The sequence below is a fragment of the Tenrec ecaudatus genome, chromosome 10 (genome assembly GCF_050624435.1).
Source record: "Tenrec ecaudatus isolate mTenEca1 chromosome 10, mTenEca1.hap1, whole genome shotgun sequence".
NCBI classification, from domain to species: domain Eukaryota; kingdom Metazoa; phylum Chordata; class Mammalia; order Afrosoricida; family Tenrecidae; genus Tenrec; species Tenrec ecaudatus.
In genome coordinates, this window is record NC_134539.1 from 136,084,634 (window position 1) to 136,110,824 (window position 26,191).

Sequence of the window (26,191 nt, forward strand, 5' to 3'; positions counted from 1 at the left end):
ACCTTTTAAAGTTTTATTTTATTTTATTTACAACTTTGAAGGTTTTTCGATTAGAGAAACTTTTCTGGAAACTAGAACATAATGGTAGCAAACGCTTACAGGCGAAGGCGAACCTAACATTACTTAACTTACCAAATGGCCTGCTCAGAACTGCTCAAGGGGAAGAACTCTTTTGGGAGAGTCATTTTTCTATAACGTACCAATGATTGTCTCCAAAACAAAAATACAAAGCAAAACAAAACAACAACAACCCCCCCAAACAATAACAGCAACAAAACACCTTGGTTAAGTTTGTAGTGAGTCCCTCTGAGATTTTCTAGATTAAAAAAAAATTCAAAGTATAAAAAAACTTTTAAAGTTTAACAGTCATGGAATTATGATGACTAATTTAGCATGACTCATAATAAATTCATATTCAAACAAATGATTGTTTTTCTTTGAAGTATTGAGTGAAATCACAAATATATAACTAACCCAATTAGTTTACAGTCTCTGATAAAATTTCAAGGGAAAGAGAATGTTTGAAGAATAAATGAAAAAGAATTTCCATTGAATTCCTAATTTTATTTTGAAGCCTCTTACTCGCCACAAAATAGATCTATGTTTAGAGTCAGAGAACTTTGTCCCTTACTGTTTCGTTTTTCCCTGAAAAGAACCGTACACTGATCTAAATAACCTTTTCCTTAAGGACGTAACAACTTACACTTGGGATGGAAGGGGCCGGCATGGCTCACCTAGGTCCATCCTAATGACATTTGTAAATCCTGCCAAATAGAGTCTTTGGGTTAATTAACTGCTGATGGAGGTTTGATAGAGGGGATACTACAGGATCTTCTCATGATAAGCCTGATTTCGATATCTGGTACATTACCCTGCTTAGTCTGTAAGCATCCTTCATCGGTAGCTGCTAAGTGCAGGTCAAATCGAAGAGACACAGATTTTTTCCTTAGTGGAGGGTTATCTTTAAAAAAGGAACCTTCCCATTCTTTAATAACTTCATCAACTGTCTCTGTCCTGAAACGATAAAACAAGCCTTTCTAGGTAAGGAAGTATGGGTGTATTTATCACACACACACGCACACGCACGTACATACACATATCGAATATCTTTATAGACAGTCTATGAAGGGGCTGCAACAAGTTTATATAGTAAAATGGAATCAGATGTGGATTTTTGTGTGGGACCTTTAAAAGCTCTCTCGTATGTGCTATACTATGAAAAATAAGTCAAGAAAATAGCATATTTTATAGTTTATGAAATTTAGAATTTATATAATTAAAATCATGAATATGATTTCTGTGGAGTTTCTAGTCTATGGAGCTTCTGTAGAATTCTCATGAATTGTAATTTCAGGAGAAATTATGACTTAAGGATTAAATATTCATTCATCTGATTTTTTGTTGATACACTATCATCATATATGAATATATATATATATATATATCTCCCTGGTGGTATAGTGGTTATATGTTGGGCTGCGATCTGCCAGCAGCTCCGTGGGGGAAAGACTGGCCTTTCTACTCCCCCAGCAGTTACAATCATGGAGACCCACTGTGGGTCGCCACGAGTCAGCACTGACTCGACGGCAGTGAGTTTGGCTTTGTGAAATAGGTTGTTCTGTCAGACTGAAATTCACAATACGCGTCCCTTAACATCCCCAGTGTGTTCTTTGAAACAGGATGCTGTGTGATTTGGGCAGTGCATGAACACCATCAGGAATCTTAAGGAAGTCCACGTCTAGTGGTTTTCCGGCCGCTGCTGCTGCTGCTTTGGAGGAGGCAGCTAGAGTCGAGTGGGAAGTGACTGGAAAGTAGTTAGATGCCCAGCACTGCCCATCTGAGCATCAGTTGCCACAGCCGCCACCTGCCCACGGAACAAAGCCGGAGAGCCTGTGCTCAGAGCCGTTTCCTCTGCCTCGCCGTCCTGTGTCCTACCCATGGCCAGTGCTGCAAAAGACTGGGTTTGAGGTCTTTGAAACCATCCAACAACAACAATGGCAACTCTGCCATTGCGTCGATTCCAACTCACAGAGTCCCTAGAAGGACGGGGCAGAACGTCTAACCTCGGCATCAACTGTGACTCTTGACAGGAGTAGAAAGCCTCATCCTTCTCCTTTGAAGTGGCAGGTGGTTTTGAACTGCTGACCTTGTGGTTAGCAGCCCAGTGCCTAATTGTTATGCCACCAGGGCTTCATGAAAGACCATTAGGGGGACAGAATAAAACTTTCCCTTAAAAATAAAGCAACAGAAATCTTCTGGGACCGTGTGCAATCATACTTTGCTCAAATGGATGTTAGGTGACACATATCTGCATATTAAAACTGCACGTGTGGAGGCATTTAAACAAAGACGTTTGACTCCGGGGTTACTGAGCTGAGATCAACCCATTTCCATGTGCGTATTCTCACAGCTTAGTCAAAATCGTCTTACTTACGGAACAGTGCCGTGTGCCTCGTTGCTCTCCTTCACGACATTCCCGCTTACCATCGCCTGTTTGGTTTCTGTTCCCACTTTTTCATTCTCATACCGTTGTGGGAATTTGGTCGAATAAGATATTTCATTTATAATGGCTGCAAAGATGGTATTCATGAGTGGTTAAAGGACATTATCCAAGAACTGTTCACAGTCAACTTATTTTGAGCTGTAGTCACATACTGCTTGCTTCTGCTTCTGGGTTGCTGCTGGGGGCTGGCATGTCTGCTCTGATTCAGAACCCCACGGGACAGAGTAGAACTGCCCCGGGGGGGGGGGGTGGTTCTTGGCTGTGACTGCCAGGCCTTTCTCGCTCTGGACCACGGCGGTCCAGACCTTTCCGTTTACGGTGGGATGCTTCAGCGCTGTGCCACCAGGCTCCTTTGGTACTTTAGGGGATTTTCCTTCATTATCAGCCCTGCACAGGAAACTTCACTTTTTAAGCTAGTTTGCTCACATCAGAAACTCACCTGAGGGTAAAACAGAAGCGACTCGGCTTGTGGTAGGTTTTTGGTCTTTGTGCTCACCTTGGGCAGAACCGTAATATCTGAAAATGGAAAGGATGATGGAGCAACATTCAGTCGCAAACAACGGAAGCAACCTAACTGTCCCCAGGGGAAGAATGAGGAATGGCAGCACATGCTAACCGTTTTCACGCAGACGCTACTTAGGGAAATACTGTTTAGAGTGACAATACATGAACTAAGCTTATGCTGGGTCCTTAAGGGGGAATGCCTCTCACACGGCGGTTCTCAACCTGTGGGTCGTGACCCCTTTGGGAGTCAAATGACCCTTTCACAGGGGTCGCCGATTCATCACAGTAACATGACAGTGATGAAGTAGCAATGAAGATAATGTTACCGTTGGGGGGTCCCCACCACATGAGCAACTGTAGGAAAGGGTCGTGACATTGGGAAGGTAGAGAACCACTGCTTTAGCATAACATTGAGTAGAGAGAGAGAGGTAACTGCCAGCTAATTTTAGCAGAAGAATCCCATTTTTTAGGAATACATACATAGTCATACATAATCTATGCGACTGGTAAACATCAAACTCAGGAGCAGGAGAAAGGGAAGGGAAGGAGACAGGGTAGGCTGGTTAGGTACCCGGGGGACTTCAACCGCACTGAAAACACTTTGCTTCTTAAACGGGGGTGGGGGTGGGGAGCAGATACAGGAGTGTTCATTATGTGCACATTTTACTTGATATCTTCTTATGCTTCTTAAATATAGCATAATAAAATTATACTATAGAAATATGAAAGGGCGAGTTTGTCAACATCTTGAATAATTAGCCATTAAATAAGATTTACACCCACTCCCCCTCTTTCCCCCCGTGGAGGAAGTGCAACCAGAATGCTCTTAGAAACAAGGATGGAGGGGCTTCGTGTCATGTACTTTGGGCAGGTTATCAGGAGAGACTGGTCCCTGGCAAAGGACGTCTCAAACTAGAGCAGCAGCGAGCAAGAGGAAGACCCTCCATGGGGAGTCACTGGGGTGACCCAGTGACGGCCACAGGAGACTTGAACATCACCACCATCCTGAGGAGGGCACAGAACTGGGCAGGGTTTCCTTCGGCTATGAGTCAGAGCCAACTCGATGGCATCTAGCAACAATAGCAGTTATTGAACAAGATGGCACCAACCAGGTGCCATGTGAACATTCGCTCTTCCAAGCTTCACACTGCTGGTGGATGTCGGTGATGGTATCATTCTTGTTTTACAGAGGAGCAAAACTGAAGACACAGCTTAAAACGACGTGCCCCAGGTCCACTCGGCTAGCAAGTGGCATATTTTCAAAGATTTGATGAATGTTACGAGTGTCATTACGGGTTGAAATGGCTCCATCAAGTTCTGTAGAGGACTTAAAGTCTGAAGCTGGCAAGAAGAATGGCTTTTTTATAGGAACAAGGAGACTGGGAGGTTATGCTATGCTCAACGCTGTATGATCTTATAAATTATTGCAATTAGGAAATTGTGTGCATTAGAAAGAATTCCTATTTGGATATCTTTCTTTATTCAGGATATCTGGAAATCCTTTAAATAATATACTGGGAAAAGTACTGCTTTGCAGTGTCCCTCTCACTCCCTGCCACAGGTCCATCCGACTCCGAGAGACCCTCTAGGACAGGGTCCATCCAACTCAGACCCTCTAGGACGGGGTCCATCCGACTCAGAGACCCTCTAGGACAGGGTAGAACTGCCTCTGAGGGTTTCTGAGACTCACTGTCTACGGGAATAGAAAGCCTCTTCTTTCTCCCATGGTGGCTTCGAACCGCTGACCTGTGGCCAGTGGCCCAACATGTAACCCACCATGTCACCAGTGCTCCTGTTCTCCACTATGACCTGTTTTTCATATTGCATATCATCATTTCGATGTTTGATGTACATGTAAGGGGAGGGAGACTTGGGGTCATGTGACCACACGTGAATTTCCCCAGCTTTCGATGGGGGTGGTCCTTACAAAGCCCAGCTGCATTCACAAAGAGGTGACTGAGCGAGTTGAGAAAGGTCACTTTTGTAGCGGTTGTGATTTGTGTGCGTTTTGTTCTAGCTCCATGTGCTTGGAGTTGCTGGGAAGGCCTTTGAGAACTAAGGCCCTTCCTCCGTGCAAACCCTTCCTTGTGGTACCTCCTTACCCCTTGCAGTGGGCAGCACTGCCGTTGTATCTATAGCAATGCTGTGATGGCAGCTCTCACGGCTTTCTCTGCAGCCGTGTTGGCTGACGTGGCACTGCAGGCCTGGCCACTTGGCATGAACTACATGGAACCAGGTACCTGAGCTCTTCCTGCTCCAGGAGGTGCCGGTAGGTCGCAATCTCCTGTTCCAGCCTCATCTTAGTGTTGAGAAGCATTTCGTGCTCCTGCAGCTGTTTCTCGATGCCCCGCCTCACGTCCTGCAGCTCGCGCTCCAGGCCTTCAATCACAGCTTCCAGGTCTTGCAGCTGCAGCTGGTGATGCTGCTCACTGGCCTGCAGGGAGTTTTCAAGGCCCCTTTCCTGTGTGGAAGAAACACTCCTCAGTGAGGAAGTGGGGAGTGGGGTGGAGGGAGAGTCATGAAATCAAATGGGGGAGTGTCTTTATTCTGCCGGACTCATCTTTCCGAGGAAGCGGTGATCATTGTCCTTCACTGACATAAGAGAGGCTCATCAAACTCTCATCCTAAGTTAAAAACATATTTTAAAAAGATACACCTAGCTAGAGAGCTTATCGTTTCAAAGGAATCCTCTGGCCAAAATATCCTCTGCCATGCAATTAACCTATTATCATTCTGATTGACTAGATTTCTTAAAATATTAAGCAGATAGACTCGTGCATCTCAAAGCGAGAGTGGACTTACTAGAAAAAGCACTTTAGGGAAACGCAAGGTACTGTCTCCAGAGGCAGGCACCGCAAATACTCTGGATGCCAAGCACCTCCTTCTCCCCCACTTGTTTCAACAACTGGAGCACCCCAGGGTGGTGAGCAAGCCTGGCTTCGTTTTTGTAGGCATGAAGCAGACCTCGGGTGGGTCCACAACAGCCGCCCGCTGCCACAGTGGCGTTGGAATAGTGGAGCTAGGACCAGGAATAGTATTCAATGGCCTTGGGTTTCAGTCTCTCACTGGGCAGGAATAGACGGTCTTCCTTGACATGCCCCCCCTGACCCCACAATCCCCTAAGTCAAATAACATCTGAGGACTCTGGGCCAGTGCCTTTCGCGAGCAGTCTCACCACAGCATGGAGAGACTCAATTTCCACTTGCAGGTGGTACCACTGCCTCCGGGCTTCTTTGAGTTCAGCTTGAGCAGCCTTTAAAACTTCTTCATCTCTGTCCATCTTCCTGCTTATGTCTTCTTCCATCTATAGGAGACCCGACAACAATACCAAAGGCACAGAAAAGAGAGACGTTTCATAGCAAGTTGACAGAAAGTAGTCGAGGACCTGTATCATTGCCCCCCTTTAAATGGTTGGACCCCAAAGATCGTGTCCTAGTGCTCAGTGGCTCATTCATTAACTGTGTGAGCAAACCCATTGCCCTCTCGGCTTCCATTTTGTCAGGACTCAAAAGTTCCTGTCAACGATCATAAGCTTCAAACTCATCGCCAGCGAGTTGGCGACGGCTCATAGAAACTCTATGGGGACAGAGTAGACCTGCTGCCCTGAGACGAACTCGTCTGAGATGAAGGCCTAGAAAGCTGCATCTTTCTCTTACGGAGCACCCTGTGGTTTTGAGCTGCTGGCCTGGAGGATTGCAGCCCGACACATACCCCCTACACCACCAGGGATGGTCTATGTAATATGGAAAAAAATATGTTTGAATCAATGATTAGAAATAGCTGTCAGGCTCTAAATCCGTGACTTCTGATTCTGGGACGAAGTACACAGACATGGAGCAAATACTGCCGGAGAACGTGTTAGTAATCATTTAAAGAAGTTCCCATAGGTATTAGAGGGTCTGCATTGGATTTCTGTATTAAGAGCACCCTCTGTTGGTTTATTTTTTTCAAATTGGTCTTTTGAGGAGGCATGAGTCTCTGGATAGTAACAAAAAATGACATTAAAAATGTTTTCTAAATGCCCTCCTGAAACGACAAGTTAAATATTTAATACTCGGTGTTAAATAGTGCTCTGCTGGTGTGGGAAGTAATGGCAGAATTGAACCCCAAGTGGGAGCAAATAGACGGAAATTTTGCAGTAAGAATCACAGCTTTCTTCTGTTCTTATTTACTGGAGTAAATGAAAATCTGTGGACAAAGTGTAAGGAGGGAAAGTGTTAGCAAAATTCATATTCCTATGGTTGTGTCACTGGAGGGCCCTCAGATGACAATGTAGAGGGTGTGTGTGTGTGTGTGTGTGTGTGTGTGTGTGTGTGTGAGAGAGAGAGAGAGAGAGAGAGAGAGAGAGAGAGAGAGAGAGAGAGAGAGTGAGAGAGAGAGAGAGAGAGATAGATAGATAGATAGATAGATATGGGTCTGGGCTGCCAGCTCAGCTTGTGTGGTAGCTAGGTCTCAAAGACGGCCACCAACGAACCACTCATCAACGAGTCTCTGGGTGATTGACCTGTGTCCTGTTTTAGCCAATTGACTTGTCGCAGGAGCGGCATCATGTCAGTTCCAGGCGTAGGCCGTCAGTGGTCCTGACAGGTTCCACTTCGGTGCTATTGGGACCCTAGGCTATTCGGTGAGAAGTCTGCATACCCCGTTGGAGAGATCACGCAGAGATCACGTGGAGACAGAGAAATAGGCTTGTTGTCCCAGCAGAGCCAGTCTTCCAGTAAACTCCTTGCTGGGCACGTGAATGAGAGCCGCTGTGGACCTTGGAGCCTTCCTGGGTCCCAGTCAACACAGTGCGCAGCGGAAGAATTACCAGCTGAGCCCAATCAACCCCCCTCAAATCAGGAAACAGCTGTTGTAATCTCTAAGTTTTGGGGTGATTTGTTTCTCAGTAACAGATACCTAAAACAGCCTGTGGTTTTTTATTTCATAATAATCTATCAGGTTTTCTTGAATTTATTCCTGTTGATTTTCTGGACTTTTTGAAAACAATTCTCTAACATAGATTTTTATGTTCCAAGGGCTTTAGACAAAACGTTTTGTAATCTTGCTGTATTTGGTTTAAACGTACACATTTTAGCATTGTGACTTACAAACGATGCGCGCAAAACTAAATGCTTATGCGGTTAATCTAGTTCAGAAGTGGTCTTTCCGAGTGAACTATTCTAACACCCAGTGCAAATATGCAAGTATCGCTGCTTCCTCCAGCACCCTGGCCATTCTTAGTGACGATACTAAGTGTTATTCAGGAGGAAGGCTGGGGCCAGCGAGTTGACCCTGCATCCCGCCGCAGCTGTGCGGGACAGCTGGGACAAGGACCCGGACCCCGACACCGCACACCGGTGCCCTCTCCGCAGATCTGCTGCCCAACCCCATCACCTACAGGACCAAGGTCTTTGGACTCCTCGTGGACCGGCCCATGACCCTCGTGAGTGTAAGACTCCATCGAGCAGCAGCCCGCCAAGAACAAGACCCGCTACTACCACCGAGTACCAACTAAAAGATGTCCTATGCGTGTTCGAAACTGCGGTGGGACTACAGAGTCACAGGGAGATTGCCAACACCGTGCAAGAGAGGACGAAGGCCTGCCAGCAGCGGGAGGGCGAGAGCTATGTGCACAACTATGCCTGGAGTTGGAGCAGTTCACACGAGTGTCCAAAGCGAGCAAGACCGGCGAACTCACTATTCAGCGTGGAAGTGCCTGGCCAAGCAGAAGCCGAGGATGCTGGCGGAGCAGAAGGCAGCCAAGGAGGCAGCTGCAGCCTGAGGAAACCTACTTTGTAAGCCTACTTTGTCTGACTACTGTCCTGAAATAAAAGTCTGGCTCCCCAAGTAAAAAAAAAAAAAGAAAAGAAATGAAAGTGCTATCCAGATATAAAATTATTATAGTGTCACTTAAAATGAGTTGCTAATGGAACAAGCACCTGTGAGTTCCTGATAATATGTTGTTGTTTTTTTTTGCCCCACTTGGGAACATTCTTAAGTAAACCACAGACCTTGAGCTCAGATCTGAGAGGGAAGCGAACATCGAAACTAAACCCAACTACATTTCTGAATATTTGCTTCTGAAACATTTCCCTATAAATTTGTTGGAAGACGTGAGAACTGAATTGCTAACACAGTTCTTGTCACTTTAAACCTCTCGCCCTTATTTAAGTTATCCCTCTTACAAAACAAAACAACACCAAAGGAACCTCCGAACCAGAAATACACATTTCTCATCGCATCGTACAGAAGCAAGAATCTGCCATCGGTCTGGAGCGTTTCGGTGGTCATAATTTAGATCGCTGTTTCTAAATGCATTCTCACATACAGAGACGATTTCTATTAATAACCATCTGATGGAAAGCTGAGCTCATTCAGCTGGATGATAGAGACTGTCTAGCAACATTCTATCGCCTTGTACCTCCAGAGAGTGTGCAAGCTAAGGACTCTCCCCATAACGCTTGTCATTTTAAAAGATGCTATCTTCCGGAGCTCTGTCAGTAACCCTGTTGAATTGGTGAAGGGTATTTGAAATGCGTGCTTTCTGAAGGATGCTTCACGAGATCACAGCGCACCATTTTCTGGGATGTTTTGTTAACGGCAGACACCTCCTAATCTACAACAAGCAAAGGCATCAACCACCATTTACGGAATGGCCATTTAGCGGTACATCCTCCGAGCATTTCCCTCTGTAGTCTCGGCCACATCGCCGTCCAGCCTACATTCCTTCCCCAGTAGAGGCTGCACTGAAAAGGGAATACTGTACCTCCCAGAGGCCGGGAACAGCAATTGGATAGACATGGACTGTCTCCTAATCCTGGAAGGTGCCTGTCTGTATGAAATCATTACCTGGATCCGTGTTGAGAGCACCGCCTCTATCTGATTTCTGGTGAGGAGCTTTTCATAGTTTGCCCTGACCTCATTGAGTAGCTGGGACAGGTCCATTCTCTTCCCATCCTCCACCTTGGCTAAACTGAACCTCATCGATAGGACGGGTCGCCGCTGCCGCAGGGCCGGCTCTGCCTGCGTAGGGAGCGGAGAGACAGAGATCCCGTGGAGCCTTAAAGATGCAGAGCTCCGTTTTTGATTCCTTTTAAAAAGAGGCTCCGCAGTTCCCCCATTTCTCACGGATTATGCAAACAGGGCTCAAGGCTTTCGCCTATTGTTGTGACAGCTGGGTCCGACTTTCTGGAGTGCCTGAATGGATTCCCTGCGAAATTGAGCACTTGAGGCGGGGGAAAAAAGGTTAACTTACTATTTTTTTTGGAGGTGGGGGGGAAGGGGAGGGGAAAGGGGATGTAAAAAAGGAAAGAACATAGGAAGCAGATTATTATTAATTCTTCCAAGACATGGCCTGGAAATAAATCTGGTTTCAAAGGATGCCGCCTGATTTTTTCTTCCACTCTCATTCTTACCCCTCGGATTATTGACGGGAATGCCAGGGTGGGTCCTTAGACTGTGCTGTAAATCTTAAATGTCCTGATGATGACTGGAAACAGGGACGATCCGATTAAACTGGCAGCAGTCATTAGCCAAGGACCCGAACCAAATTCCCTGCCTCCGGCCGTCGAGGGGATGCCGACTGGCAGCCATCCTGTAGGACAGGGGACAACCGTCCCGGTGAGTCCCGCTCTCAAGGAGCGGCTGGTGGTTTCAAACTGTGGACCTTGTGGGTCACAGCCCCGTGTGTAATCACTGGACCACCAGGGCTCCTCGAGCCGAAGCCAGACGGTACATTTATATTGGAGAGAAATATAGCCTGTTAGCCAACGACAGGTAGGTCATATTTCTCTCCAAAAAAAAAAAAATGGTGTGCTTGATGGCTGGCTGCTGGCCTGATGGGCTGTGAGGCAGTGAGGTGAATTCCTAAAGGATCCCTGTAAGAGAGCCAATGCTTTCCAGTAAGGGTTCACAGGGCCTGGTAGCTGTGAGTCAATGTTTCTACAGCATTTAAAAGTTGACGACGTAGAAGCAGCAGGTCCCCTGGTAGGCTGTATTCATTGAGGCCGATCTGTGGTTGGGTTATTCACTCGTTAGTAAACATAGCTTGTGCACAGTAAACATCCCCTTTCCTCAGCAGACTTTCAGAAGGACTTTTGGGCTCATTTATCTAATCTTCACAATCCCTGTCATTTTGGGAAGACCAAGGTCAGAGGGGTTCAAGTGTCTTGCTCAAGGTGATAGGGTAGCACGATGCCATTTTTGGGACAAGAACTTTGATTGTATACTGGATATGTCGCCTGTCTTTCGCTGCACGGTCTCTCTCTCCACCTAAATTCTGTGTTTACTTTCATCTGACCATCGAGTTGCAATTTTGAAGTTGCTTCAAGAAGCAATTTTGAGAATGGATCTGTTCTTATTATTTATAGGATGGCTTGAATGAGATTTTCCTCAGGGAGCAGTTCTGGGAGTAATCCGTCCTTGGCTCTGGGCCTCTCTGCATATGAATTATATTCATTTAGTATCTGAGGAAATGCACTGAAGGTCAGGGCATTCCCACCATGCCCCACAGGCAAAGCTGACCGACTCACAGCCCGTGCTGAGAAGAGAGTTTCAGGTCTCTCCCTGGACTCTGGTCAACCTGAAATCGCTTGGGGGAATTTACTGGGGAGTCTAATTTAGTTGGTTCAGTTCTGCTGATCTGAGCGGTGTCCGCGACAGATCTTTTCTTTGCTCAGAGCACAACGTATGTAGTTCCTCTGACCTGTGTCCTGTCCACAGCATGCCAAGGGGGCGGAACGTTTTCTCTCTCTTCCTTCTTTCTCTGTCCTCTTTGGGCTAAGCTGGAGGGTGTACTGCAGTGGTAGTTGGTTAGGTCCCTTAGTCACAGGCTTAGTCTCTTTAACAAACGTCTGTGCGGCCACATCCTTGGTGAAAATTCTAGGACATGGTCTTTAGTTTGTACAGCACAACGATCCCATTTTAAAGTTTGTTTTAAGTTCATCTTTTTCCTTTTGCATGTCACTGTAAGTGCCATGGGAAACCATGCAGCCCCTTTAAATCTAGATGTTCTACCTTTCCACAAATAATCCCGACAAGTTCTTGGAAACTGCATAGGACTCATTGACCCCATTGTCCAGTCATGTGTTCGTCAGTTTCTTTTAAAGCCTCAGATTCTGTTAGAATTCAAGATTCTACCACACAGCCTTAAAGGCAATCATTTAAGCTTTTCACCTTAACATTCTTCCTGGCCCCCACCAACTCTTGAGGACCATATTCCTGCTCAGAGCAGCCAATCCACACAGAAAACCACATGGCTGGCCCCACTATGAGACACGACATTCCTCGCTGACCCACAGCCTTACAGGGGACAACACTGGAGACACACTGTGGGAATTCTGCCTGATCTGAGCCCATCACACCGAGGCAAAACACTAAAGGGTGTGGAACAGAACAGCAAGAACAGAGTAACGAATTCCTCAGGGAATACCAAAAATAGACTTTGGGGCCAGGGCTTGGCACCCCATCAGACTTCACTGGAAAACACTCCTAAAGGCCAACAAACAGTCCTTGAACTAACTACAAGCTTTTCTTTCTTGTTGTTTTGTTGTCATTGGCTTATTGTTGTTGTATATTGTTGCTTGGTTGCTCTGTCTTGCTTTTGGGCATGTTATTATCTCCGCAGGTCTGTCTAAAAAAGATAGGCTGGATGAACAATCTGGAGGAGAAAACAATGAAACTGACAGTTCCGGGGGGACATGGGAGAGGGGAGGTGGGGGGAAAGGAAGTGGTGTTAACAAACCCAGGGACAAGGGAACAATAAATGATCCAAATCAGTGGTGAGGAGGGTGTAGGAGGCCTGGTAGGTCGTGACCAAGGGTAATGTAACTGAGAGGAATTACTGAAACCCAAATGAAGACTGAACATGATAGTGGAACTAGAGGAAAGTCAAAGGAAATAGAGAAAAGAGCTAGGAGGCAAAGGGAATTTATAGAGGTCTAAATAAAGGCATGTACATATGTAAGTATATATATGAGGATGGAGAAATAGATCTATGTGCACATATGTATAGGTTTAGTATTAAGGTAGCAGATGGACATTAGGTCTCCACTCAAGTACTCCTTCAATGCAAGAATACTTTGTTCTATTAAACTGGCGTTCCATGATGCTCACCTCTGGGCACAATTGCTGAAGACAACGCAGGTGCATAAGCAAATGTGGTGAAGAAAGCTGATGGTGTCCAGCTATCAAAAGATATAGCATCTGGGGTCTTAAAGGCTTGAAGGTAAATAAGCGATGATCTAGCTCAGGAGCAACAAAGGCCACATGGAGGAAGCACACCAGCCTGCCTGATTACGAAGTGCCGAAGGGAGCAGTTATCAGGCATCATCAGAAAAAAAAATCATATTGTGAAGGAAGGGGAGTGTGGAGTGGAGACCCAAAGCCCATTTGTAGGTAATTGAACATCTCCTTACAGAAGTGTTGCGGGGAGGAAAGGAGCCAGTCAGGGTGCAGTGTAGCAACAATGAGCCATACAACTTTCCTCTAGTTCTTAAATGATTCCTCCCCCCCCCCCCCCACTATCATGATCCCAATTCTACCTTAGAAATCTGGTTAGACCAGAGGATGTACACTGGTTCAGATAGGAACTGGAAACAAAGGGAATCCAGGGCAGATGATCCCTTCAGGATCAGTGGTGAGAGTACCAATACCAGGAGGTGGAGGGATGGTGGGTTGGAAAGGGGGAACCGATTACAAGGATCTACATATAACTTCCTCCCTGGGGGACGGACGACAGAAAAGTGGGTGAAGGGAGATGTTGGACAGTGCAAGATATGACAAAATAATAATTTGTAGATTATCAAGGGTTCATGAGGGAGTATGGAGCAGGGAGGGAAGGGAAAAAATGAGGAGCTGATGCCAGGGGCTTAGGTGGAGAGCAAATGTTTAGAGAATGATGAGGACAATGAATGTTCAAATGTGCTTTACACAAATTGATGTCTGTATGGATTGTGATAAGAGTTGTATGAGCCCCTAATAAAATGATGAATAAAAAAAAGATCACTGGTTCTCAACCTTTCGTTTGTGACCCTTTTGGGGGTCAAATGATTCTTTCACAGGGTCGCCTAAGACCATCTGAAAACACATATTTCCGATGGCCTTATGAACCGAAACACTGCTCCTCTGCCCGTCTCTTGATATGCCAAGAAGGTCAGGGTTTTTGGCAGGCAGTGGTTCCTCTCAAAATTGGGCCACTGACTTAAGGGCACGCCTTACACTGACCTCTCTCTGGGGAGAAAAGTGAAAGGGGCTCAAAACCAAAAGGAGCAATACTTTCAAATCTAAGACTGTGTAAGCATTTTTGCTTTTAAAATTTCATTTTCAAGTTATTGGAAAATCCTTGTTTCTTTTTATACACCCAAGCATCACCTTTCCATGAAGAGTCATGTGACCTCTCAAAATATTTGGTGATTAAAAAAAAGACTATTATAGGGGGAAAAAATAAGGGTGCCCAGGGGGTAGGGTGTGGGAGGGAGGGGATAAAGGGGAACTGATCTCAAGGAATTCAAGAAGAAAGAAAATGTTTCAAAACTGATTGTAGTAGTAGTTGTACAATACTGCTTGATATGGTTGAATTATGGAATGTTATGATACCTGTAAGTGCTCCCAGTAAAATGATTTAAAAAAATGAGTTATATGAGCTCCTAATAAAATGCTTACAAATAAATAAATAGATACAATGTTAAAAAAATTCTTCCTGTCGGTCCTCATTACCCAATTCCAATACCATGTCCATATGTTAGGTGTCTGTTGGAGCAGCACCCCACTATTCTGGTGCCACATAGAATGTTATTTGTCTAAGATGGACATGCCACAGGTGGACTATTTCAACTAACAGAAGCTTATTTCCTCCCAGGTTAAAACCCCAGACCAAACCCACAGCCATCAAGTTGAGTCCAAAGTATAGTGCCCCTCTAGGTCAAAGGGGACCTTCGTCAGAAGGTTTCCAAAGCTGTTGATCTTTAAGAAAGTGGACGGCTCCATTTCCTCCCGTGGAGTAGCAGGTGGATCCAAGCCATTGACGCTTGGTACCCAGCAAACCACTGCGCTATCAGAGTTGTTTTTCTCACAGGTTAGGTCCCTAGGAGTTGGAATTCAGGGTATTGGCTCTAAGGGAAGGTCCTTGTCTCCTTTCCACATCTGTGGGGCTGACAGTCCTTGGAGATCTCCAGCTGTATTGGCATCGGTTTCGCTCTGGGTCTAGGGTGTTCTCATTGTGGGGACCCTGCGTGCCAAGAATGTGCTTCACTCTTGGCTCTTCTTTCTTGGTAGTAGTACAGACCCTCTTCTCTGGGCAGCCCTCATTTCTTTGATCTTTCTAAGATAAAAGATGTACAAGAGAACAACTTGAGTAAGGAAGGGCGTGACTTGGATAAGCTTGTGACTCAAGACACACCTCAACTGACCCTGCCTCATTAACACAGAGACATTAAGACTTACAACCCATGTAATGCCCTAGATTCCACACAGCACTGGGAATCTTGGCTTAGCCAAGTTCACACATTTTTTTTGGGGGGTGCATAATTCAACCCATATCCCTTAGATATTACCTTGCTTATGAAATGTAATTTCTTTAGCAGTTTAGGCTGTTGGGAGTCCCTCTTTTTAATCAAGCACACATTTAAATCATATTATAGATGCATAATTAGTAAATCAAGGTGGGTGTTTGCATTAAAAGAATCACTATAAATGACAGGCCCTTATTGGTTTGGCTCTTTTTGTTTTATTGACTTTTCTGCTCACCGCAGCATGCCTCTACAAGATATAGTTTAATCCTGTGCTTCATGTAACAGTTAAGAATATAATTATATAAAGAAGCAATAAAGAGTGGAATGCGTGTGCCAGCATTTTCCCAACATATTTTCACGGTGCGTGAGAAATGCTTACATGGGGTTTTATATGTCCTGCACATACATTTGATGTGATGAAGCAGGTCATAGAAGTCCACACACCATCTTGTTCCTAGAAGATTCTGGATTTTTTTTTTTTTTGCTGCTGTCACTGAAAGGTAAAAAGGAGAGAAATTGATCCAATCAAGGTCTTTGCCTTTGGGTCCAGTCTTCTCTGGCATCTTCCACGGGGTGGCCTTTCTTAGTTTGTCCCTCTCTTCCCCACTCTCTCCACCTTGTGTTGGGAGGAAATGCGATTGCCTGGTTAATTGAAGTTCCAGACCTTTGTTGGCCAAGCACCATGCAGCCACTTCCTCCTCTTTTTCCCTGCTCAGGTTGCTGTGGTGTCTCCTCAACTTTTCTACTCTGTGGTGGTCTTCTCCAGGACCCCCCATCAGCCAGACATTAACTCTTGGACCCTCAGACTTCTCGCCTCCCTTCATGGCTGGACTGGACCACCTCGAGCTGACCTGCAGTGCCCAGCTGGCTCCCACTGGGTCTCCCCCAGCTTAGTGTCATGCATCAAAACATCATTATTACTGTATTACTCTGCTAAACATGTTTTAGTGTAACGGAAAGTGTTTCAGTAATGTTTTATATATATAAAAATTGCACAACATACTAAGACAAACTTTTGGCTAGCAGCCATTAGATAGGAAGCATACCTAACTGGGCTATCAAATCCAACTTAAAGACAGCCCTCATTTGTAGTCTGGGGACTGCCTGTATCCTCAGTACAATTCCTCTTGTCATGTTAGCTCTGAAGACTAACTAAAACTACCTAGGAATTAACTTTCCTTTTCTTTACTGCCTCTTCACCCCAAAGTACCTTAATTCAGCCTAGACCTTTGAATGATAGTTCTCTGTCCATCACCTAGCTTCCTGTGTACCGTAATAGTTACCTTTCCATTTTCATCCCTGGAAGAAGAATCTTTGTTGGATCTTAAGTACATCTACCTCTGCCTAAGTGTATCTTTAGCTCTTTCTGTCTTTGGAATAAAGAATTAAAAACAACAACAACGACTTCCTTTCATTGACCTATGACACCGACCTTTCCCTATGGAAGTCTATGAAAACCACAACAAAGAAACACTATCCAGAGCTTGCTGTAGTAAGGGAGTCGGCTGCCATTCAAGGAGTTGATAAACTCAAGCAGTTTATCAAAAACCCAAAGGCCCCCAACAGCAATGGGTACAAGAAGGAAGCAAACGTGCCAAAGTGGATTCCACAACTTTGCACAATTCTTCTCCATAGGATCCAGCTGTTCAATTGTATGCTATGCTACTTATATCTCAATAAATCTAATACAAAACAAAATTAAAATCTCAAAAAACACAAGGCCAGCAAGGGAGGGCATACGTTTTCACACACACACACACACACACACACACACACACACACACACACACACACACACACACATATATATATATATATATATATAGAGAGAGAGAGAGAGCGCTTCTGGCACGCCCTGATTGGGGGCTTTTGAAGAAGCCGGAGGGGGTCTAACCAGCCGTGAGGCATCGCATCGTCTATGACTAGCCAGGGGAGCATGTTTGGCTTTCTCTGGTTGGTCCTCAGGTGGAAGTGGGGAAACCATCGAGGGAAGCTGGCACTTGGTTATCGATTATGTCCCCACCTTGTCGAGCAGATTCTACCAAGATTGTGGCGTGGCCCTCTGGCTGCCTGCTGCACACTTGTGAGGTAGATTCTCTTTTTCAATATGGTCTGAATATTCCGTTTCTCATTTCTATGAAGGGTTCTGGCTACTCTGTTCTCGGTCATTTTTCCCCTCTCTATATTTATTTAGACCACCTTTCCTAACTGGAGTCCCTGGGTGTGGGTGTGGGTCAGTGGGTTAATGACTCCAGCTGCTGAATACAAGATTGAAGTTTCAGGCGCACCCATGGGTGTTTGAGAAGAAAGGCCTGGTGACCAACTTCTGAAGTCAGCTGCTGACAGGCCACTTGCACGCACAAGGGATGGTCATGAGTCAGCGTCGACACCAAGGCAACTGGTTACTGCTTAGTCCAGAAGCAAACACTTCACTGCCCCTGCTTCACGTTGACCTCTCCTTGTGGTGGAATAGTGGACACTCACTGGGTTGCTAACTGCAAGGTCAGTGGTTCAAAACCATCTCTGCATGAGAGAAAAACTAGGTTTTCTACTCCCTGGAAGAGTTACAGTCTTGGAAACTAACAGGGGGCAGTTCTACCCTATCCTCTAGGGTCACTATGAGTTGGCATCGACTCATGGCATGAGTTTGGTCTTTGGGTTTCGGCTTTGCCAAGCTTCCCATTGGTGCACTGACTTTCTTCAGATACCAGGGAAGACTCTTCCAACCTTTTCTGGGCAGGACTCTGTTCCCTACCAGATGCTGTCAAGTGTCGCTGGTATCTGGCACTCTCCCCATCTTATTTGTTTTTTCCTGCCTCCACCCTCTCAGTCTAAGCAATGGAGGCTCCTCAGCAGCTCAGTGTGGTTGCATAATTTGGGGAAACCCATGTCCAATCAAAACCGTGAGTCTGCTGGGCTAGCTCAATTCAAGGCAGACAGGTCAGTGTAGAAGGTTTTGATGACTATTTTGGGGGCCCTTCTAAGGGAAAAGCTTAATCAGAAAGACGTCTGGTGGCACAGTTAGGTTGCTTCTTGCAAGGTCAGAAGTTTGAACCCACCAGTCGCTCTGTGGGAGAAAAATGAGACTTTCTGCTCCCGTAAAGATGTAGAGCTTCAGAAACTCACAGGGGGGCTGGTCTACACTGTCCTACAGGGTCCTGTGTGTCGGGATCAACTTGATGCTAGTGGGTTTGGTTTTGGAGTGTAATATTCTATTTATTTATTTATTCTGAGGGGGAGGGGTTAAATCTTGATACATTTTCGGGAAGGATACAGAACAATCATGGGGGCGTATTACGAAAAAGTTTCATGAAAATTGCAAGGGTGAGGAAAAAGGCTCAGAAAGTTGCCACAAACATTTTTTCCATCATGCTCATTCTTAAGAGTGTAGGAAGGACTGTTCTATAATAACTTTGTTGGGAGCCCTCGCCCCATCTATTCTTCCACTCTGATCTTGCCCTATCACTCCCCCACCTTTCAGACTTCTTTTTTTTTTATTCCTAACACTAAAAGAACACTTAAAAGAAACACAATTGGAGATGTTGGAGGATGACCAAACTGCTGTTTTGGTGTGATATAAATGGAAGGTCTCAGATTTCTTCTGCCTGCAGAAGTGTAAAGACCCAGATGGAGAATATCCTGAGTAACAATTGCTCCGCAATTTGATCTACTTGTTTAATGAAAGTTTCAATGATTCTGTAGCCCCTTTTGACCTGCCCTCATATTCACTTACTCTCTCACACACACGTCTCCTTGTGTAGCCTCATACATATTTCCTGGTTGTCATTGCTGTTGTTGCAACCTTCGATACTTCTGAACCAACAAGTGGACATCAGCATAGCCAGTATTTAATTGACTTTATATTTAGTCTTGAAAAATAATCTGCTATGATAGTGTCAAGACATTTTATAAAAGTATGCAAAAAAAAAAAACCAAACAACCCAAAACCAAACAAAAAAAGTATGTCTTGAAAGTGGTGTTAACAAACCCAGGGACAAGGGAACAACAAGTGATCCAAAATCAGTGGCGAGGAGGGTGTAGGAGGCCTGGTAGGGCTTGATCAAAGGCAGTGTAACCCAGAGGAATTATTGAAACCCAAATGAAGGCTGAACATGATTGTGGGACAAGAGGAAAGTAAAAGGAACTAGAGGAAAGAGCTAGGAGACAAAGGGCATTTATAAGGGTTTAAATACAGGCATGTACATATGTAAATATATTTATATATGATGATGGGAAAATAGATCTATGTGCATATATTTATAGATTTAGTTTTACGGTAGCACATGGACATTGGGCCTCCTCTTAAGTACTCTTTCAATGCAATAACACTTTGTTCTATTAAACTGGCATTCTATGATGCTCACCTTCCCGACACGATCGCTGAAGTCAAAGCAGGTGCATAAGCAAATGTGGTGAAGAAAGCTGATGGTGTCTGGTTATCAAAAGATATAGCTTCAAGTCTTAAAGGCTTGAAGAGAAACAAGTGGCCATCTAGCTCAGAAGCAACAAAGCCCACATGGAAGAAGCACACCAGCCTGTGTGATCATGAGGTGTCTAAGGGATTAGGTATCAGGCCACAAAGAACAAAAAATCATATCATTGTGAATGAGGGGGAGTATGGATCCAAAGCCCATCTGTAGGCAGCTGGACATCCCCTTACAGAAAGCCACAAGAAGGAGATGAGCCAGTCAAGGTGCAGTATAGCACCGATGAAACATGCAACTTTCCTCTAGTTCTTTAATCTGCCCCTCTCACTATCATGATCCCAATTCTACCTTAGAAATCCAGCTAGACCAGAGGATGTACACTGGTACAGATAGGAACTGGAAACACAGGGAATCCAGGAGGCAGATGATCCCTTCAGGACCAGTGCTGAGAATGGCAATATTGGGAGGGTAGAAGAAGGTGATGTAGAAAGGGGGAAACCAATCACAAAATTCTCCATATAACCCCCTCTCTGAGGGATGGACAACAGAAAAGTGGGTGAAGGGAGACATCGGGCAGTGTAAGATATGATAAAATAATAATTATTTATAAATTATCAAGGATTCATGAGGGAGGGTAGGTGGGGAGGGAGGGGAATAAAATGAGCTGATACCAAACGCTCAAGTAGAAAGCAAATGTTTTGAGAATGATGATGGCAACATATGTACAAATGTGCTTGACACAATGTATGTATGTATGGATTCCTGTAAGAGTTGTATGAACCTCCAATAAAATGATGAAAAAATAAAAAAGTATGCCTTGAGTCCTGAAAATCTTGACTACATGGCTCAGGTTTTCCTTGGCTTCCTGAATGCATCGCCAGGAGGGTCGTTCCCTGGAGAGCCCGATCATCTTTGTGTTTTGGGGGTGGGGCCGTATTCCAATTAAGATCGCATAAGCTATATTATGTTAATATAGCATGGCAGCAATTACTCAGTTTAAATGACAGCGACAGACCACATTATTTTACTGTTAATCCTATTAATCCTCCTCTGAGTAGTTTTGAGTTATGAAGAAAATGCTGAGGTCTGTAGTGTTTACTCCCCAAAAGATCATCATTTCCTTTGAAACCTCCTCAAGTAGCCGCAAGACCAGTGACTTAGGACTCAAAGAGAAATCAGTCTTGTTTCGGAATGAAGGAAATAGTTCCAGTTGCTTTTGATGAATCCAAAGTGTTACGCTTAAGAATTGAGTGGACCCAAACACATCCCCGCCCCTTTTTTTCAAAGAATGATTCTATACGATACTTTTGATGGTTTCACTGTATTTTGTTACCATGGTACCTTCATGTAGGGAGTGATCAATAACTGCTAAGCCATCCATGAAAGCCGGTTTGGTTTTTAGAGAAAATTGTGCTTGGTTTTTCTCTGATCTGGTGTTTAGCACAGCTGCTCATTTCTGGTAGGCTATGGCCTCAGCGTGAAGCTCTTTTGTGGTACAGAAGGTGCTTTGCACATTTATGAACTCTATCTGTCTATCTATCTAAAATTTTGGTCCTTGATTTTCACTCTTGTTTCTCTTGGTTTCCTATTTCACTCACCATTTAGTTAAAAACAAAACAAACACAATGTTTGAGTTGGAAGTTTTAAGCTCTTAGCTTAAATGGCAAACAATTATATTTGGGAAGAAATGACATTTCTGAGCTACTGTCTGCCTGTATGAAAAAGAAAACAGACCCAACCTCTCCCATCCCACCCACCACTCAAAACAAACCCAAACAAGCGCCTCAAATGGCTAGCAGGGGAATAGTAGTTTTAGACACATTCCACATTTTGCCACACCTTTCCCAAGTATTCTTCATACCGATGCCTTCCGAAAAGCTCATTATACTAATCCACCAAGCGCCAGCTCTGTTTTAATTACCCTTCTCAGATGGCTCATCTCCTCAGATGGCTCATCTCCTGGTGGCCTGGTGCCACCTGTTATTGCTGACTCCAGAAATGAAGTTCAGTGATATGTTGACCTGGGGACCAAGAAGTCAGTTACTCTCTAAAGTCGGTATCTTGGAAACTTCTGTAAGTAACCCCACACTAGGGATGCATTTCTTAAAAGATGCATTTCAGAATTAGGGACACATTTTTAGTTGTCTTTGCTAATCCTGAATGTTAGTTAATCTTAAGGGTAAAACCAGACTCCATCCTTCCTTGAGCTGCGTGGTTCTATATGATAAGAGTGCTATAATATCTAAGTACATACTCATGTATCAGCCAAATTTTCCCAGCACATTTTTATGCAGGTTCTGTGGTAAAATTAGGTGCCTCTGCTGATACTCAGGTTGGCTAATACTCGAGTCTATATGGTAAGTACCTTGTATATTGTAAGCAATCAATACATCAAAAACAGTTGAGCTGAGTCTTAAGGCAGATTTATCTGAAGGCTTCTTTTTGGAATGTGACAGGATTATCATGATTGACGTGTGACTCCCTACTGGAAAGGCCTCCGTGTTGTAGTTTTTGGGTTGAGACAATTCACTCCCCAAACACCCTATTTTAGAGTTTTGGAATGTTGCCCCTGGAATTTTAGAATTTTGATGTGTTGTAAGGTGATTTTAGAAATGCAGTCTAAAAAATGAAAAAAGAAAGAAAGAAATGCTGTCTAAACTTTCAAGTGGCCATCCGTTGGTTAGGATTTTGCTACGTGTAATAAGTTTTCATAGAAATAATGACTTAAAAACAAAAAAAACTCGGATAGGGCAAGATATGACAAAATAACAATCTGTGGATTATCAAGGGCTCATGAGGGAGGGGTAGCGGGGAGGGAGGGGATAAAAAAAGCGGACCTGATGCAGAGGGCTTAAGTGGAGAGCAAATGCTTTGAGAGTGATTAGGGCAAAGAATGTACGGATGTGCTTTATACAATTGATGTATATATATGTGTGGATTGTGATAAGAGTTGTATGAGACCCTAATAAAATGTAAAAAAAGAAAAGAAAAAAAAAAGAAAATGATTAGGGCAAAGAATGTACAGATGTGCTTTATACAATTGATATATGTATATGAATGGATTGTGATAAGAGTTGTATGAGCCCCTAATAAAATGTTTAAAAAAAACAAACAAAAAACCAAAAAAACCCCAACCTCTCCCATAGAGTCACTTCTGACTCAAGGTGACTCTGGGATGAAGTAGAACGGCCCCTGTGGGTCTCTGGGGCTGGAAATCTTTATGGGAGTAGAACTCTGCTGACTCTTTGGATCCCAGGCCAATGAGCAATCACTGTGCCACCTAGACCTCTGTGTGACTTGCTGGCAGTTACCCATTTGTATTTCTGGTTTTCTGTCGGATAATTCTACTTGGGGTTTCCATCATGACTTCAAGTTCAGTGTACCTACAGTTGACTGTTTTGTCTTTCCTTGTAATGTTGCTCTTCTCAAGTTTGCAATTTTTATGCCACGTTGAAATCTAAAAATGTTGTGTATTAGCCCTTTAAAGCCCAAGAATGAACTAAATTCAGTGTTGCAGATTCTCTGCTTCTTCCACGGTTATCTCAGTTCAGATACATTTGAACTTCTGCTTGCTTTGGTGCAGTCGGCTTCTAACTTTTTCTCTGGTCTCCAACACTTCAATCCATCTGGCATACAAAGCCCATATTGATTTGTTGCTTATGCACCCCATGATCAGGTTAATCCTGAACCTGGTGTCTTTAAGAGCTCCTTGTGATCTGTCATAGAGTCTATCTGCTTCATAGAGGTTCTGAAGATTTTTCCTGATGTGACCCCTACCTATTCCACATCTCTAGCCTTATCTTTTGTTATTTTCCAAGGTGAACGCTTCACGCTGCCAGATTCATTGTCACCGACCCTTGCTTTTCATGGCCAGTCCTGTCAATTGACTGGCTTCCTTTTTGCCTATTCAAGTTCTCCCTTAAAAATTCAAGCTCGATCACTTTGTTCAACTTGTAAGCAGTAGATAAAAAAATGCCATCAACACAAAAGTAGAAAAAAATCTCTTAACACAAGAACACTTTGTTCTAACAATTTGGCAGTCTGAGATGCTCACTTGCCTGGCACGATTGCTGATGACAATGGGTGCACAGGCAAATGTGGTGAAGAAAGCTGATGGTGCCCAGTGTCAAAATATATAGAATCTGGGGTCCCATAGGCTGGAAGATAAACAAGGTGCCATCTAACTGAAAAACAACAAAGCCTACATGGAAAAAGCACACCAGCCTGTGAGATGACAAGGCATCAAATGGATCAGGTATCAGGCATCAAAGACACACACAAAAAACCATAGCATTATGAATGAGGGGGAGTGCAGAGTGGGGACCCAGGGCCCATCTGGGGGAAATTGGACATCCCTTGCAGAAGGGCTGTGGGGAGGTGATGAACCAGTCAGTGCAGTGTAGCAATGATGAAACATACAAGTTTCCTCTAGTTCGTGAATGCTTCCTACCCCCCACTATCATGATCCCAATTCTACCTTACATAATCGGCTGAACCGGAAGATGTACAATGGTACAGATAGGAACTGGAAATGCGGGGAATCCAGGACAGATGAGCCCCTTGGGAACAGTGGTGGGAGTGGCTATATCGGGAAGGTGGAGGGAGGTTGAGGGAGAAAGGGGGAACAGATGACAAGGTCTACATGTAGCCTCCTCCCTGGAGGATGGACAGCAGCGGAGAACTGGGTGAGGGAGACGTGGGATGGTGTAAGATATGATAAAATAATAATTATTTATAAATTAACAAGGGTTCAGGGAGAGGGGGGAGCAGGAAGGGAAGGGAAAAATGAGGAGCTGATACCAAAGGCTCAAGTAGAAAGCAGGTGTCTTGAGAATGATGATGTCATCTTATGTACGAATGTGCTGGACAAAAATGATGTATGTACGGATTGTGAAAAGAGTTGTATGAGCCCCTAATAAAATGATTTTTAAAAATGCCATGGACTGAATTGTGTCCCCCAAATCATGTATCATGATTCCAGATGCGATATAGGCATGGTCCACTTGACTCACACCTGATGTAATTATCCCACCTGTCTTTTCTTCTATGATGCTAATGAGGCTGCACCAGAGAAAGTTCCATTTATGGGCTCGTGCAGGGCCAGGGAGTATGTTCTGTTGACAATAGCATTGTTATGAGTCAGAACCGATTTGATGGCACCGAACGACATCATGTTCACGAGACAGGATGCATGCAATCTACAGCATTAAGCTATATATATAAAATAGGCTGTATCTTGAGATACACTCTCTTTTGAGATGTAAATTAGATTGTACAATTGAGTAGAGCTAAGAGAGACCTGCTGCCACCAAGGAAGGAGAGCTGGGAGCAGATCACATGCTTTAGACCCAGGGTCCCTGTACGGAGAACCTCCTAGACCCAGGGGCTGGATCTTCCCCCGGCGCTGACACAGAAAGTCACCATGGATTTGGACTTCCAGCTTCCAACAGTGTGAGGGAATACATTTCTCTTTGTGAAAGACTTCCACATGTGACACTGCTGTTAGAGGAGCACTGGATAACAAAGACACAAACGGATATTTACAACATATAATAACACTTCAACAAACTCCCATGAGCTACTACCCGGTCTCAGAAATAGAACATCATTACCAGTACCACGGAGCCCCTTGTCTGTCCCCAAACCCCCTCCTCTTGCCGCCCTACTTAGAGATGACCACAACCCTGAATTTGGGGCTTCTATTTCTTTTGCTAGACTGTTGTTCTTTTTAGTTCTGTTTCTTGCTTTTTGCATCACTTAAACTATGTTACTTTTAGGGTGTTACATGATTTGGAGCTTTATGTGAATGGAATGATATTGCTCATATTCGCTTTTTATGCTCTTGAAGTTTATTTTTGTCATTGTGTATCTTCTTGCTTATTAATTTTCTGTTGTGTGTTGGATTCTGTTATTATAAAATAACTCACGGTTTATTTATCCATACTAATACTGATTGTCATTTTGCATGCTTTCATTCCCCCACCCCCCCACCCTAGTCATCAGTGCTTCTATGAATATTCTTTCTGTCATACAGGGACACAAGTGCCGCTAGGTCATAGAGCTAGGATGGATTCGAATACAACCTTGTACCTAGAACAGAGCATGGTGTATACCGGGTGCTCAGTGAATATGTGTGGAACGAGGAAGGGTTGCCACGACGCCAACTGTTTTTCTTTTTTTTTTTTAATTCTTTTATTTATTTATTTTTTCTTTTATTTTTTAAAAACAATTTTTTGGGGCTCATACAATTCTTATCACAGTTCATA

General features: G+C 44.2%; 1 protein-coding gene and 1 pseudogene across 1 annotated transcript; one reads left to right on the forward strand and one right to left on the reverse strand.

Moving 5' to 3' along the window:
• Positions 1 to 785: 785 nt before the first annotated feature.
• On the reverse strand, positions 786 to 9,962 carry KRT222 (keratin 222). The gene is made up of 6 exons (XM_075559334.1): positions 9,839 to 9,962; positions 6,183 to 6,311; positions 5,248 to 5,468; positions 2,943 to 3,019; positions 2,435 to 2,570; positions 786 to 1,014 (listed from the first exon to the last, which is right to left on the reverse strand). The coding sequence occupies exons 1-6, from the start codon at positions 9,932 to 9,934 to the stop codon at positions 786 to 788; spliced, it is 888 nt and encodes a 295-aa protein (XP_075415449.1). The 5' UTR covers positions 9,935 to 9,962.
• Positions 8,103 to 8,771, forward strand: LOC142460236 (NADH dehydrogenase [ubiquinone] 1 beta subcomplex subunit 10 pseudogene; annotated as a pseudogene).
• Positions 9,963 to 26,191: the final 16,229 nt, after the last annotated feature.

Excerpts from the sequence above, each read along its gene's own strand:
- KRT222 (XM_075559334.1), bottom strand. The coding sequence starts at position 9,934 with ATGGACCTGTCCCAGCTACTCAATGAGGTCAGGGCAAACTATGAAAAG. Across the intron at positions 6,312-9,838 it reads TGCTCTCAACACGGATCCAG|ATGGAAGAAGACATAAGCAG; the intron begins GTAATGATTTCA and ends GGTCTCCTATAG. Across the intron at positions 2,571-2,942 it reads CGCTTCTGTTTTACCCTCAG|CCATTATAAATGAAATATCT; the intron begins GTGAGTTTCTGA and ends CCATCTTTGCAG.